General features: G+C 34.4%; 1 protein-coding gene across 1 annotated transcript in view; it reads right to left on the bottom strand.

Moving 5' to 3' along the window:
- CCDC171 (coiled-coil domain containing 171) overlaps window positions 1–16,085 on the bottom strand; it is a 341,681-nt gene that overhangs the window by 75,489 nt on the left and 250,107 nt on the right. Inside the window, exon 25 of the mRNA XM_028494006.2 lies at window positions 4,618–4,749. Within this exon, the coding sequence (XP_028349807.1) occupies window positions 4,618–4,749 (132 nt within the window). The remainder of the gene's footprint in view (window positions 1–4,617; window positions 4,750–16,085) is intronic.

The following is a 16,085-nucleotide window of genomic DNA, read 5'->3' as shown; positions in this document are numbered from 1 at the left end:
AAAAAAAAAAAAAAAAAAAAAAAAAAAAATCCCTTCAAGATGCCCTTTTATGATTTAACTTTATAAATACAGCAAAATAGCTGGAAGAAATTTCTATGCCTGGAAAGTAAGTTAAATGTAAAAAACCATGGTATCCCAAAAGTTGCGGGTATAGCACATAACAAACAACAATACCAAGTAAGGACTTTGTAATAACATGGTAGATTATGGGTGATTAAAGGATTACTGGATTTACAGTAAAGACTCTTGTTTAAAATCTTCATAAATAAATGGTTTCACAATGAAGCCTTTCTAATGAAGTGTTTATAAACATATATTTATAAAATATACTACATTTCCAGAGGTATTGTGCACAAAGCCTTAAACACTTTCATGAGATGGTTCAGGGGACTTTTCCTTTTAAATGAAGTGGGTTTAGAAATTAAAAAAAAAATTGATCCCAAGACTCTTAAAGGCGTGCACAACTTAGGCACAGCAGCTTCCTAAGGCACCTTGACCAGTGTCTGAAATCAAGTATTCATTCACCCGTACATACTGAGGGCCTCTTCTATGTGAGGCAGGGTTCTGAGCTCTGATGATGCAGCAGTGAACAAAACCAAGTTCCTGGTCTCACGACCTTTCATGTTAGTGGAGAGCTAATAAATAGTGAGTGTTTACAATGTACCTGTCACTATTCTAAGCACTTCAGGTGGATTAACCCAGTCAATAGTCACACTGAGTTAGAAACTTCTATTATTTTCATTTTATAGATGAAAAGGCTGAAATACACAGTTTAAGTAACTTTCCCCATTAATCTCTTTTGGATTTCTATTCTCGCCACGATCTCCTCACAAACTAAATTGTATTTTATAGACAGACCCTACCTTTATTCTTTTTTCCTCTCAGCTACCCTAAAACACACACACACACACACACACACACACACACACACACACACACACACACACACACACACACCACTATGCCATGGTTTACAAAAGGCAGAAAGGCATGATTAAAAGAATGAATGGACCAGTCACCCTACTCACTGGATATGTGACCTTTAGCAATTTACTTCATCTCAGTAAACTTCAGCTTCTTCCTTTGTAAAACAGATAAAAGCAGAGCACCTATTATTCATAGGGTTGTTGCAGGGATTAAATGAGGGAGTAAATGTAAGGTGCTTAGCACAGTAACTGGTACAGAATAAGCACTCAATAAAATCAATATTGATATTGTTCTGTGTTGTTTATTGTTGAATGGGAATGGAGGCACATTTATTGGATGCTTGCTAATATTTTCCAGATATTAAAAGCATCACATGTCATAATTATTGAAAAAACACAATTCAAAGTATAAGATGATGAGTAACAGGTACCTTTATAAAGTATGAGCAGAATATTTTTTCTTACAAAAAGCTAACTTGTCTAATCTAGGTGTTTTATTTTTTTCCAGTATCCTAGTAGACTAATATGCTGTTATTTAGGAGATAAAAGCCCAGGTATAATAGTTCTAAACTTGCCATAGGAGCTTAAACAAGGGTTACATTGGCGACATGGCCTCACTGGAACATCAAGTAACAAGGAAAAGTAAATAGGGAGCTACAGTTGATCTTAATCAAAATTATTTGAAGCTTTTGAAGAAACAAGGAAGACTGAAGGAAACAAATGGAAAGATATAGAGAAAAGATTCTAAGTAACCATTTCTTTAAAAAAAAAAAAAACACCCACACACACCCCTCAAAAGTAATAAAATCAAGCTACTGTTGCTTAGTTCATCTTTACAATGTTTCCCATACTGGTCGCAGTAATAAGAGCCACCATGCGTTGTCTGCTTTCTTTGTGCTGGGCACTGTGCTCTCTGCTTTACATGCATTGCCTCATTCAAATTTACTACAAGCCTGAGAAATTGTTAGCATTACACTTTGTTGCAGATAAGGAAATCAGGGTTAAAAGCTAGCAGATCGCAGAGACTAGATGAACTGAATTATCTCCTGTAGAAGAGTATCAGTCACATGCTCTTCTGGGTATAGAGAGATAAGGTAATCCACTCATCCTCTTCAACTTTCAGTCATGCTCATTGGTCTTCCTTCCATCAAGGATTATACCTATAATAAAGCTTGCCCCTTTGGAAAAGACAGACAGTGGCTGTCTAGGAAAACTTCAGCTCCTACCGCTCTAAATGATGGTTGTATATGTTGGCCAAATTCAGACACTACCACGTCCTGCATAGTGGTCCTCCCCTCATCATAATCGAAAGCTGTGCACACTTTGAGTAGTCCACTTCATCAGCACACAGTACAACGCTAAACAAACATTGAATTCCTAAATATGTAGCCACACTTAGCATAAATATATATATTTACAAACTGCAAAAATGTGAAAAGTAGAGTTCTATAATATTAGCCTGTCAAATGGAAACAAAATTTTGTATCTGTGAATTTGTCTACAATACAGCATAAACTATGACCTACATCATACACAGATGTATAATGTATACTTTGTAAATGGAAGAAAAACTCCACTGTAGATTTCAAAGGTTTCACTCTTACCATTTAACACAGGCGTCTAGATTTTTACTGTCAGATTTTACCAGTTCAGGCTTTGGAGTCAAATACACCCAGACTTAAACCCAGACTCTAGGTCTTACCATTTACTTGTTGTTGATCTGAGGAGAGTTACCTGCTATAGTTGTTGTTTTCAATTGTAAAATGAAAATATTTGACAGGTCCATTGTGAGAATTAACTGAGATCATTTATTTAAACAGCTAAGCATGATACCTGTTACACAGTAAGTGCTCACTAAAATGACACTTATAATAATAATTATTATTATTATAATTAAGGTCTTCAATTAATACAGTGCCTTTCTTCTCAAAGTACTCCATATCACCAATTGTGTGCCTGTGTGTGTGTGTGTGTGTGTGTGTGTCAACCACTATTAGGGCCCAAATCATGTGCTCTTCTCTGCACAGGATACTAAACCAAACATATATTACTAAACTACAATGCATGTTACAGCACATCAATACAAAATTTACCCAAGTGTTTAGGTATCTGGCAACCCACGTAACTATTTTTATTAGAACTTGGAAAAGATAGTAGTTTAAAATACAAGCCCATCCATTTCCTTCCTGTTATTCACAGATGTCAGAACTCTATAGAGTTCATGCTTTGCCTCAAAAAATGGCATTCCTAAGAAGCAGTCTCTTTCCAAATCACCACAATCTAGAGTTTGGGGGAAGTCTTTATTTGTGAATTATGACAAGTACTAAGCCCTGTGAGATTCTGAATTAAGATAACCAAGCAAAGGATTACTTTACAACCACTAGAAAAATCTCAAATCATATTGTACTTAAATATAATCAAATTGTAAATGTACATCTTAATCTTGTACTAAATAATGGTACAGTATTCTAGCCTATAACTGAAAATAAAAATGCCTTATGCTTCGTTTTACAATTACATATGTTTTAGATATATTGGTGGACAACCTAATGAAAGAAACAACAAGCATTTTTCTTTGTTGAGCATTAATTTGAGTACTAATAACAAATTAAATTAGGGTATGGAGCATGTAGAAAAAAATTAACATAGCCCCACTTGGACTGACATTAATTTTGTACAAAGTTAAAATTTTACAGGGTCATAAACTGAAGAATGAAAAAAGTTTATCTTAAACCTCAAAATGTGAAAGGGACTGAGTTTTAAGAGATATTTCTCTTAAATACATTGAAAAATCTAGGATGCTACTGAACAAGGACAACCTCTTTTGAATTACCAGGCTCCCTATAGTTTACATAATGTCGATAGATTTTTCTAATAAAGAAATTGGGCATTAAAGGGAGAATAAAATACATAGTAAATTTTGTTTTGTCTGATTAAAAAATATTTTTAACCCTAAGGAGAAAAATGATCACAATAACCTAAGAGTAACCTAGAATAGAAAGCTAGCTGCAGCATCTGAAAATAAATATGTTTTTGAAAATAAATATGTTTTTGAAAATAAATGTCTTTATTAAGTTTATTTTAAAGTTATTTGAGGTTTTATGATTTGGTGCTTTGAGTTTTATAAATGAAATAACCCAGCTGGCACATATAACAAAGTTCATTAAAACTGAACATTGAAGTATAAGATACTTTTCAATGCAAAGTGCAGCTAGGTTCTAGATTTGCTGAAATTAAATTGCCACCTGAGAAATGTTGGATATACTTTGGAATTAACACTGAAAAACATCAAATATCTCTCCTGATAATTTTATCTAAAGTGACGTATTATAAAACAATAAGAGCTACAAATTCAGACTAGCTTAAAGAGATAACAGCCTAGCGTCTTATTGTCCTCTGCTGCCCAAAAAGTATGTTCTTTTAATACTGTACTTAGCTATAAACCACATGTTTTTCCTTGGTAAAAAATAAAAAACTTTTTTGGATTATTTAATTGGCTAGTTCTAGGCTTTAAAGAAAAAAACACAATTATTTGTGAAATATAGTGTTACATGACGGAAGAAAAATGAGGAAAAATTATTTGCATCTTCTTCAAGTTAGTCACAATACTTTGAGGCTTCCATTCTCCGCAGTTAGAGCAATTTCTTTTTCTACGTGTCTCGGTAGCAAACAATGTAATTTAGACTCTAACCTGGCACGCTACAACCTCTGGCCCGCCCTTGAGCCCCTCCATTGCAAAGGTCTCCAGGTGCAGTCTGGGTAGCTGCAGGGTGAAGTCATTCCTACTTGCCGCAGTCCGTGACAGCGAGATCTGATCTCTGACCTAAAGGGAAAAAAATAGCATCAATGGTAATTCCCCTTCAGACACATTAACTGGGATGAACTGGGTCCCCTTGAGCCCACTGAGTGGACTTGCATTGATCGTTGGACCTGAAATCCATGAATAAATTTAGGACTAATTGATTTTTCGTTGCAAATAAATCTCTAATTCAGAGTACTGGGGGAGAATGTTAAGAAGAAAAAGCATCCTCCTGCTTGAAATGAGGGAGGGAAGGAGAGTCGCTGGAGCTCTTCTGATCAAGAGGTTTTGAATTATTTTTTCACTGTTCCACCCTCAGAAGAAAAAGGAAAGGAAAAAAATCTACAAAATCAAAAGTAAACAGCAATCTCCTACTTATTCTCACTTTCTTAATAACATGTTTAATTTAACTGGTATTAACTGATATATATTAAACAAGATAGTTATTAGGTACTAGTCTTTGAAAAGAAAACTTCAATATGTACTCTAGAATAAAAACAAATATGCTCAACACACAAGGAGACTTAAAAATATACTAGCAAGAGGTCTGCTTGCCCTCTTTACTCTAAATTAAACTTGAGGCTTAATGATTAAATACATATAAACCAACTTGGTCACACAACTTCTAAATAAGATAATGGATAAAATTAGTAGTGTTTGTACTATATTTTAAGTATTCAGTAAGGTAACAATACAAACACATCACAGATACAGAGAATTGGAGAAATACCAATTCTGTAGCTAGCCTCTGCATCACATGCAGTTGATATTACACTGCCACCTTCTGGACAAATGAGAAATACTCACTATATAATATAAACATACAAGAAAATGCTCAGAAAAAGGTATTTTCATTTTTAATTTCCAAACTTAGTAAAAGCCTCAAAAATTCCACAGTTTAGTTTTCTTTTAAGACCAGTGATCTCTCATCTTCAATCATACAGTTTAATGATAGCAGTTTTCATATGTATACATATTTCCTAACTTTCCTTATACCTGAATAGGTTTTAAAAAATTATCTCTTTGACACCATGTATTTGATAAATAGTATACAATTAGCTTAAAACCACAGGACAAAATGAGTTTTTATGAGGTAGCAAAGGTCAAGAATGGGGAGAACTATCATTGCTCAAATAAATATATTTTTATCTCTAGTTTTATCTGAGCAATTTCATATGTAACTTGGCAATAATATATGATAGAAATCCCCACCTTCATTTTTCTATTCCAGCTTGTAAAACTGTTTGAATTATTTCTTACTTTATGAATGAACTATCATACTACATAGGGTTTCCTTAAATCAGCAAACATGCGCAAATACATGATGACATCTTTCATCGTTCGTGCTAATCTAAGTTATAAAAATCCTTATACTCTCAAGTTGAGCTGAAGAATTTCTGTCAATAAGTGAATGTCAAAGTGTATGCTGTAAAACATACACTATAATGCAATTTCTATAACAGTGTGAGTATGATATTCACGCCGGAGTCTTAATTCAGAATGTATATTTATCTGTAACAAACATTCTCCAGGCTTCAGTTAAGATGAGAATGCTTTTAACTCACTTAACAAAATAAAGCAACGACGTTTGTGAAATATGATTTAGGTTTTATATCTTATACGTATGGACACCTTCTCTTGCCTTTTTTTTTTGTCACCAATGTGCACTCAGATAAAAGAAAACATTAATGTGGATTAAGGTACTGAGAATTTATCAACATCAAACCACTAGTGTTTTGCCTTCTACCCTTCTGTACAACAGTCAATAGATCTAAATATTTTACTGCACCCTGGCCAATTCATTGTTTGATGTTTAAAAACTCACCCAGAATCAAAGAAAATTTATTAAATTTGAGCCCCCAAATGAGATACTATTAGCTTTGAAAGTCAAGTTTAACTGCGATATTGATGATTCTCTTTTTTCTGTGACAAAATTCACTAGGGAAATCCTGGATGTCAAAGTACAAAAGCAGATTGCTAATATGGGCAAGGGGGGGCGGGGGGGGAGGCTATGAGCAATGTAGGTATAATCCACAACACACTCCAAGCACTGGAGGTCCTTTAACCCGATTAATATCAGGCACCATACTTCATCTGTGAAGCCTGACATACAGGAACACTAAGCCACATTTTATATTCTCTAAATAAACTTTCTGAACAACATTAAGCCAGGGCATCTGGCATTTAAAACTGTGATTTATTGTCAAATTAACATTTTCACCACAACATTATTTAATTTGCCAAATGAAATAATTCTTTGTATTTGTATTAGATAGGGAAAAAACTCAAAATGCAGTTGTATTGCTAAACCTAATGACGGGCATCATAATTACAACATTATTTGAATAACATGCATGTGTTAAACTATCATTAAATTATAAATTATCTGTTGAATGTTGGCAGTGCCATCAAGAGATGGTGCCCCATGATATAATATCACAAATATTTCTACTAAAATTTAAGAGTTTTTTTCCCACTTTGAAATTAAATCAAAACTTTGAAAATAGGCATCTAAAATAGTCTCCAAATATTTCAAGGAAAAGGATTTTTTTAAGTCTTGATAAAGGATTGACCAAGAATTCTTTTATTTTAATGGACAAAGGGAGTGAAAGCATCATGTTGAAAGAATACAAAAGAGTGACACTAGGACAAGTGAAAATATAACGATGCAGCAAAGAGCAGGAAGGAAAGGTGACAGGGAACAGGAAAAATAAAGGGCGAAAAGGGGAGACTGTTCAGAAAGAATGCAAAGGCAAGTCTCAATATCAGTGTGTGAACAAGGATAAACAGGGAAGAGATTCAACACAGAACAGTAAGTAAAAAGACTCTCACCTTATTTCATTAAATTCATAAGAAAAATAGAACAGCAGGCTGAGAACAAAGTGACTAAGAGCAGAAAAGAGATAAGTGGGATTTCTTTAGGAAATACTGCCCACTGGATACAAAATGGTCTTTCAAAAATAAGAATTTAAAGTAAATTTCTTTACTGTCAAAAAAATTTTGAAGTAACAATATTAGAACAATAAAATTATTTTCCTTCCTACTTTTCCTAGGGAAAAGTAGGTTCACCTTTTAAAATAGAGATTTTAGTGTGAATTTAGGATTAGAACAACCATCATCACCTGTGTATGGATTAAATTATAATTTCAAATTAATCTGAAATTATAATTTCAAAAGCCAACATTTAATTCTGCTACAGTACATCATTATTCATCCTATCATTCAGATTCTATACCTTTTTACTCTGATTTATTTATATATGTGAGCAATAAATATATATATAATATTTTTCTACTTTAAAATGGCTAACAGTTCATTTTAACATATAACATTTTTCAAAGAATTCCACAATATAAATCTCAACTGGAAAATTGTATACATTTTTATAACATTCTATAAAAACTGTACAATTTCATAATATTTTGATAAAGAATAAAGAAAAGCATACCTATATTACTCCACCTTAAATTTTTGATTTTTAGAAAGAGCAGTTTACTTTCTCCCTTTTGTGTTACATACTTCAGAGAGCGGATATTTCTCAAAGATATGCCACAAGAAACAAGAAAAACAGAGGCATATAGCAAAAAACAAAAAAAAGAAATTTTTAAGAAGCCAAAACATCATTATGAAATATTTATTTTATTGTAACAATCCAGTTCCAGGTTTAAGTGATTCTTAAGATCCATACTGTACTGTTCCTATTCCTCTCATTAGCGTTTTCTCACAAGCCACCAATCTTTCCTAATCTTCTCTACTGCTACCAAAACACACAAAAAAACTATTTCATCAACTATGAAATTAAACTAGTCATTTTTAGAAAAACTGCTCAACTCTCAAAATATGAACCTGAATCTTTTATCATGCACATTTATAAAGCCCTCTGCACCCAATGTTCCAATTAACTTTTTCAAAATTCATGAAATATGGTACTAGTTGTGTTTTTACCAATAGGATACCCAGGACGAAGCAGTAAGGGTTTTGATAAAAACTCAGATACATTTGAGAACACGTGTAAGAAGATGTACACAATGCCTGAATCTTGACTGCCTGGGAAAAGCAACTGATAATCGGACTTTTATATCATACTCCTGACCTGCCTAAAATTTTATTCATTCCAATCTATTATGGCCCCCAATACTTCAAAATAAACCTTTTTTACCAGAGAGATTTCCGTCATATACAGATCCCAACAATATTTCCTGTAACTTCCACTTTTCTCATCCTATGTTCAGGTTTTACTACGCCTCCACTCCCTGCCTTCCTTTGTCCTACTTCCTCCTCTGTACTTCCTTCCACTTCCATTGATTCCTTATTGCTTTCCCTTCTCTCTTTATTCTATTTTTCACCCTATACACTAGAGCAGCCTAGGCTAATTATTTTTCACCCTATGCACTAGAGTGCAGAGTGCAGTTGGCACACTACAGCCCAGGGACCAAATCCAGACCACCGCCTGTTGTTGTAAATAAAGTTTTATTGGAACACAGCCAACTCACTCACTTAGCTATTGTCTTTGGCTGCTTTCCTGCTACGAGGATAGAGTTGAATAGTTGAGACAGAGACCATATGGTCCACAAAGCCTAAAATATTTACTATCTGGCCCTTTACAGAAAATGTCGGCCATCCCCTGCCTCAGAGGTATAGAAGGAAAGACTATATTTTTCACCATCTAAGGATTTTTTTTTAAATGACCACATCTCATCAGAGAATGTATGAACAATTTCTAGTGAGTAAACCTTGTATCACTAACACAGGGTGCCATCTCACAGATACTTCTGGCTCCTTCTTTCAAGTTTTACATAGTCCAGTATACAACTTGACTGGGTCTAACTTTCCTGGCCCAATGACTGATCACCACTCTAATACCTAAACAACAGAAAATTTGGCTAAACAAGTAGTATACTCTGCAATAACACTAGCAGCAGAAAAAACCCTATGCATACAGAGGTTCTTAGTAAGCGTGTGATCAAATAAGAACATCATTCCAAACTCGCAAATTCTACAAGGCAGTAAGAAAGAGAGGGTAACAAAAAGATATTTAGACAGTTCCAGCACCCTGGTATGTGCCCAGGGATAGAAGCAGGGATTAAAGCATGTCAACGCAATGCAAATGACATTCACAAAATGGACAGTTACAACTAAATGGATATTTCCCTCTTTTACCTTTTCCTTAACTAATTAATTCATGAAATGGATAGAGTACAGTACTATTCTTATAAGTAACAATACCACTAGCATTTCCAAAAGTACTTCATACTTTTCAGAGTACTCACCACAGTACCTCACACTTCATTCTGTCATCCACCTTGTGAAAGAGCTACTGCCATCCCTAATATGAGGAAACTGTGTCCAGTGCTCCTAGCAAAAAATAATGCCTCTAAATATCCACAATTAACAGTTAATAGATGAGGAAATTGCTCAAGATTTTGGTACTCCTTCCATTTCCCTACCTAAAAAGCAGCACTATCTTATTTTTCCTTTCCTTTGTCCCTTGTCTGGCAAGCTAGCAAAAATGTGTGTCATATAACTAGTTTTGTGATAAGCAGTGGAGACTATTATTGAAACATCCTTATTTACCTCAGTAGTTTCATTGGACCTGTGGGCATTTTCATTCATTCATGTTTTTTCTCCCCCACCCGTCTTCCCTGTTCTCTCTCTCTCTCTCTCTCTCTCTCACACACACACACACACACACACACACACAACTATCATACTGGGAGACAAGTACCTGTGTAGCAATCATCCTTATACAATGGCCATAATCTCACATAGAAGATCCCCAAACTATGAGGTTCCAAGATGTGTGCAACAGTTCCAGCTGTGCTCCACACCTACAGGAAGGAGACCTTGGAACTCGCAGCAGGAGCAGGCGTTCCACTGGTACTGCAGCAGGCACAGAAACCCCTCACTTGAAAAGAAGGAAGTGAGAAACTAGCCTTATTTTGCTGGCAGGTTATTTAACTTCACCTACAACTCTGGAGCAAAGCCAGAACTCTCCAATGACGGCTGGCTGCTGTCACCAGAAAAAAGGGCAAAATCCACCACTACCACAAACACCCCACACATTATAGTTCCATCCCAATTATGGAACTAAAAAACTGATCTTTTGAATCAAATTATCAAGCTGGCTACATCCCAATTAAGGATGTGAAAAACTGAACCCTCAAATCAAATTATCAAGCTGGAAAAATAGGATGATTTAATCATGGACATCTTATAAAGGCACTAGACAGCATGATAAATCTGTGGTGTAGGTTATATACCATAGAATGCACCTCATAAATAGATTACTGTGACCTTGAGTTATTTAAACAAACACAAAACCCATATTCAAGAGTAGAGAAATGTATTTATGAATTGCTACAGTTCTCCACACAAAGATATTTTCTTTCCAAGGTTAAAGACAGACGCACACTGAAATTAGTTATTTAGATGTGTTTAAGCTAAAAACTGGTAAGCACACGTACATGAAATTCTGTGGTCTCATCTTTAGTCTGTCAAGGTTTTTAAATCCCTCTTGAGCTGGAGTACCATTTTTAGCTTGGCTAGGTCAGAATGACACTGAACAATATGAATGATGACACACAAGACAGCTATATGGAAGAGTTGTCATCAGCAAGCCAGCTGTGCTAACACCTGTATGTCCTGCACAGCTGATCTTCAGAACCAGGATCAAGAAACTGAGAACGGAAAGGGGCTCAAAGATCATAAGTAACAGTTAGAGAGTCATTAATAAGTCACTTAAAGCTGGGTTATTAGAGGCAGATGACTATGTTTCAGCTTTAAAATAACTGCCAGTTTCATTAATTAAAAATTATTCTGTGTTCTTTGTATTCCTTGTAAATGCATTGAAAATTAAAAATCAAAGTTAACTATATATTACCAAATATTGTCATTAACCTTTTTTAAGGTAAGATTATAAAATCACATTTAAAGATTTGGCTATTTAGAGTCTTCACCTGTCAGATTCTATTTGACTCTATTTATTCCAGAATCCACTCTAACAATAGAAGTAATCATCTTTCTACTTCATAGGAGTTAAACTAGCTATTACCTATAAATTTGTTGTTAGCATATCTCTCTTTCCTAGGGACATCCTTATAATTGAATCTAGGCTTTCTCCTCTAGATCTTGATTAGGCAAAGTAAATACATATGCTATTTTTAGCAATCAAAAAAATAAAGACAGTATCAGCAAGACTTCCACTGGAATCTAGAGGTGGCTTTAGTTATGTTTAGAGACTGGGTGATGGTAAAAGTTTGACTCATTCAACAAACATTCATTAAGTGCCTACTGGGTACCAGGCACTGTGATAGATGCTGAGGATATAAAAATTAAGGAGGCAGAATTCCATCCCTCAAGGACTTCAAACTCTAGTGGCATAATTAATCTCTCAAAATGTATTTCCTAGCCTCCCATTTATCTATAACGTCTTGTTTCTCCTGTCAATTGCTATACCACCTTCTTTCTTTGCCAGAGAGAATTATGTTAATCAATCTCAAACCTTTACCTTTAGCCCTGACTTTTCCCCTGAGGTCCTGACTCACATATCCTGCTGATCACTCCATATTACCTTAAACTCAGTATTTCCAAAACAAAACTCATCATCGTTTTCCCCTTTTTTCCCAAAAAAAAAAAAAAAAAGCAAAAAAGCCTGCTCCTCTCTTTGTTTTCTCAACATCAGTTAATCACACTGCCCATCTTGGGAGTCATCGTCCCCTGCCTTTCACATCCCCATGTGCCATTTTACTAAATGAGCTTCATATCCTTTCTTCTGACACCACCAATCATCACTCTCCTGGTCCAAACCTTCACCAGCACTCATCTAGCCTACAGACTCACAGTTCTTAAAAACCACCTTCATTACTCAGTATTTCCAGTCTGCAGATGTGCCCCCCAGAGCCCCAGTTCAGTACAGAAATCTGACCACATCACTCCTTAGCTTAAACCCTAGTTTAGTCTCACTTCCTCCATAATAAAGATCCAAGATTCTTAAAACGGCCAAAAAAAAAAAAGTTCTTCCGTGACCTGGCTGCCACCTGCCTCATTCAGCACTCTCTTTGCACTTAATACTGAATTGAGGCTATTTGGCTATTCATGCTTCCATGCACTTGCACATGCTACTCTCTCTGCTGGAATGCCTTTCCCGTCTTTCCTCATACTTCAAACCCCTTCCAGGCTTTAATTTTCTTCTAAGAAATTTCCAGCCAACCCTTGGGTTTTCTAAGCATGCCTCATAGATTAATAACCCTATCTAAATGGATATGGAACTGCATCTTATGGATGCATATTTACCATAGTATACTGGAATTATCTGTGTCTCTACCTTGAAGAAAGGGACTATGAGATATACATCTACATACATACATACATACATATATATATAATATTGTTGTTGTTGTTGTTTGTGTGTTTGTTTGTTTCCCCAAAGGCTGGTACAGTTTCTGGCCCATAATATACATTCAAAAAGCATTTGTAGGACTTAACTATTTACAGTAAATATTGTGTTTTATGTTGGATTAGAGGTTTTAAGTGACTTCATTGTACAAGCAACTCCAAGAGCATCATCAAAAACCCCTGTAACTTCCTAGTCATTGGTCTAGTGTCACTTCAGCCTTATAAGTTTACAGGATTTATAGATGCAGGTATTCTAGTCTTCTGAGGTTTCAAGATTGTGACTTCCTGTTTTATTGTTTAGTCATCTTATTGAACAGGCATCCGACACTTCTCATAAATGTTCAGAGGTAATTTTAAAGTTCATAATGAGTACGCTATGATCATACATAGGAAACACTTTAGTTAATCCTTCCAAATTTATAGGACTCAAGCAATCTCTAAAAGCCTCAAGAATCCAGCCATTCTGCTAATTCAAAAATAATTTTTAAAAGACTACAAAAAATATTCAGATTCTTCCCCACATTCCAACTTTACCAAAATCGACTTACTTTCACCCACAGCTACAGTAAAACAAGACATCTCTCTGTTAGTATCCAATAAATACTAACATAACTTAATTTTCTCATACCTAACCCTAAATAATCCAGACATTATCCTATCCATCCAATCATTACTCTGTCCTGAAAATTATTTTGATATAATTATTGTACTTTCCCTCTTTTCCTCACAATAGAAATAATTAAGCATGTTTGGAGGGCTCTTAATTTTTTAAAAATTTCAATTCCTGAGAGGATATATTATCAGTAATATTAGAAGCCTTCTGGTAAAATTATTAGGAAAATAAATGTATACAATTTTAGGGAGAGATGTTAGGAAAAATGGCAGAGTAAGGAACTCCAAAAGCCAGTCCCTACACAAAAGCAATGAATAAACTGGCAAAATTTATCAGAATCAACTTTTTCAGAACTCTGAAAGCTATCTGAAAGTTTACAGCAACCAGGTGAAATCTTAATCAAGAAAAATCACCTGAATCTTGGTATTTAAGGAAATCTCCATCAAAATACTAACAGACCACTAAGTTAACAGAACAGATTTCAGTGGCCACACATGACCAAGAATACAGACCTTATGAAATTAGTTCAGGAAGTCACTGAGCAAACAAAAACTACTAGAGTAAACAGCAACAACAAACACTAGGGTTGGGAGAGAATCTGATTTCCAGAGTTATCACATTATATATTCAAAATATCTACTTTTCAACAAAAAATTTTGAAGTATGCAAAGAATAAGAAGGTATGGCCCATACATAAGAAAAACAGAAATTAATAGGAACTGTTCCTGAGGAAGCTTAGATACTAGATTATCGCACAATGACTTTAAATCAATTATTTCAAACGTGTTTCTAAAGTTAAAGGAAACCATGTACAAAGAACCAAAGGAAACCATGAGAGTAACATCTTCCAAATGAGAAATATAAATAGATAAAAAGCATAGAAAGGAACCAAATAGAAATTTTGGAGTTGACCTATTCAAAGTGCTGGGGAAAAAAAATTGTCAATCTAAAATTCTATATCCAACAAAAATATTCTTCCAAAATGAAGGAGAAAGTAAGCCATTCCAAGATAAAAAGCTGAGGGTGTTCTTTACCACTAGTCCTGCCCTAGAAGAAAGGCTAAAGGGAGTCCTTTGGTCTGAAATGAAAGGACACTAGACAGTAACTCAAATCCACAAGAATAAATCAAGAATACCAGTGAAGGAAACTGAATACATAAATATAAAAGTCAGTATTAATGTATTTATGATTTGTAACTCCTCTATTTTCCTACATGATTTAAAAGACAACTACATAAAACAATACTTATAAACTATTTCAAACCATACAGAATTACCTTAGAACTAAATAGCAAAAAGATATCTGGAAAATGCCCAAATATTTTGGAAATTAAACAACACACTCTTAAACAATGAATAGGTCGAAGAAGAAATCACAGAGAAATTAGAAAATACTTTGAGATAAATGAAAACACAATATACCAAAACTTATGGGAAGCAGTGACAGCAGTGTTCACATGGAAATTTACAGCTTAAACGCCTACATTTAAAAAGAAGAAAGATCTCAAATCAATAACCTAACCTTCTATCTGAGGGAAGTAGAAAAAGAGGATCAAACTAAACCCAAAGCAAACAAAAGGAAGGAAATAATAAAGATTGGAACAGAGATAAACACAATAGAGAACAGAAAAACAATAGAGAAAATCAAGAAAACCAAATTTGGTTCTTTGAAAAGATCAACAAAATTGACAAACTTTAACTAGACTCACCAAGAAAAAAAGATTAATAAATTACTAAAATTAGAATTAAATTGGGGACATTTTACTACTGACCTTACAGAAATAAAACAATTCTAAGAAAATGAACAATTTTATGTCAACAAATTAGATAACCTAGATGAAAAAGATAAATTCCTAGAAACACATGAACTACCAAAGCTGAATCAAAAAGAAACAGAAAATCTAAATAGATTTATTACAAGGAAAGAGATTGAATCAGTAATCAAAAAGCTTCCAGCAAAGAAAATCACAGAACCAGACAGCTTTACTGGTAAATTCTACCAAAAATTTAAACAATTAACACCAATCTTTCTCAAAGTCTCCCAAAAAAATTGAAGTGGAGGGGCTACTCCTAAATTCATTCTATGAGGCCAGTATTACTCTGAAACCAAAGCCAAAGGTATAACAGGAAAACTGCAGACCAGTATCTCTTATGATCCAAAATGCAAAAATCCTCAAAAAATACTAGCAAACCAAATCTAGCAGCATATTCAAATGATTATACTCCACAATGAAGTGGTGTTTATACCAGAAATGCAAAGATGGTTTAACATACATAAGTCAATCCATGCAGTACACAACATTAGCAGAATGAAGATTTTTTTTTAAAAAATCATCTCATTAGATGCAGAAAGA

Source organism: Physeter macrocephalus, chromosome 9, assembly GCF_002837175.3.
Source record: "Physeter macrocephalus isolate SW-GA chromosome 9, ASM283717v5, whole genome shotgun sequence".
NCBI classification, from domain to species: Eukaryota; Metazoa; Chordata; class Mammalia; order Artiodactyla; family Physeteridae; genus Physeter; species Physeter macrocephalus.
The sequence above is the reverse complement of the archived record's forward strand: the minus strand, read 5'-3'. Positions and strand labels throughout refer to the sequence as shown.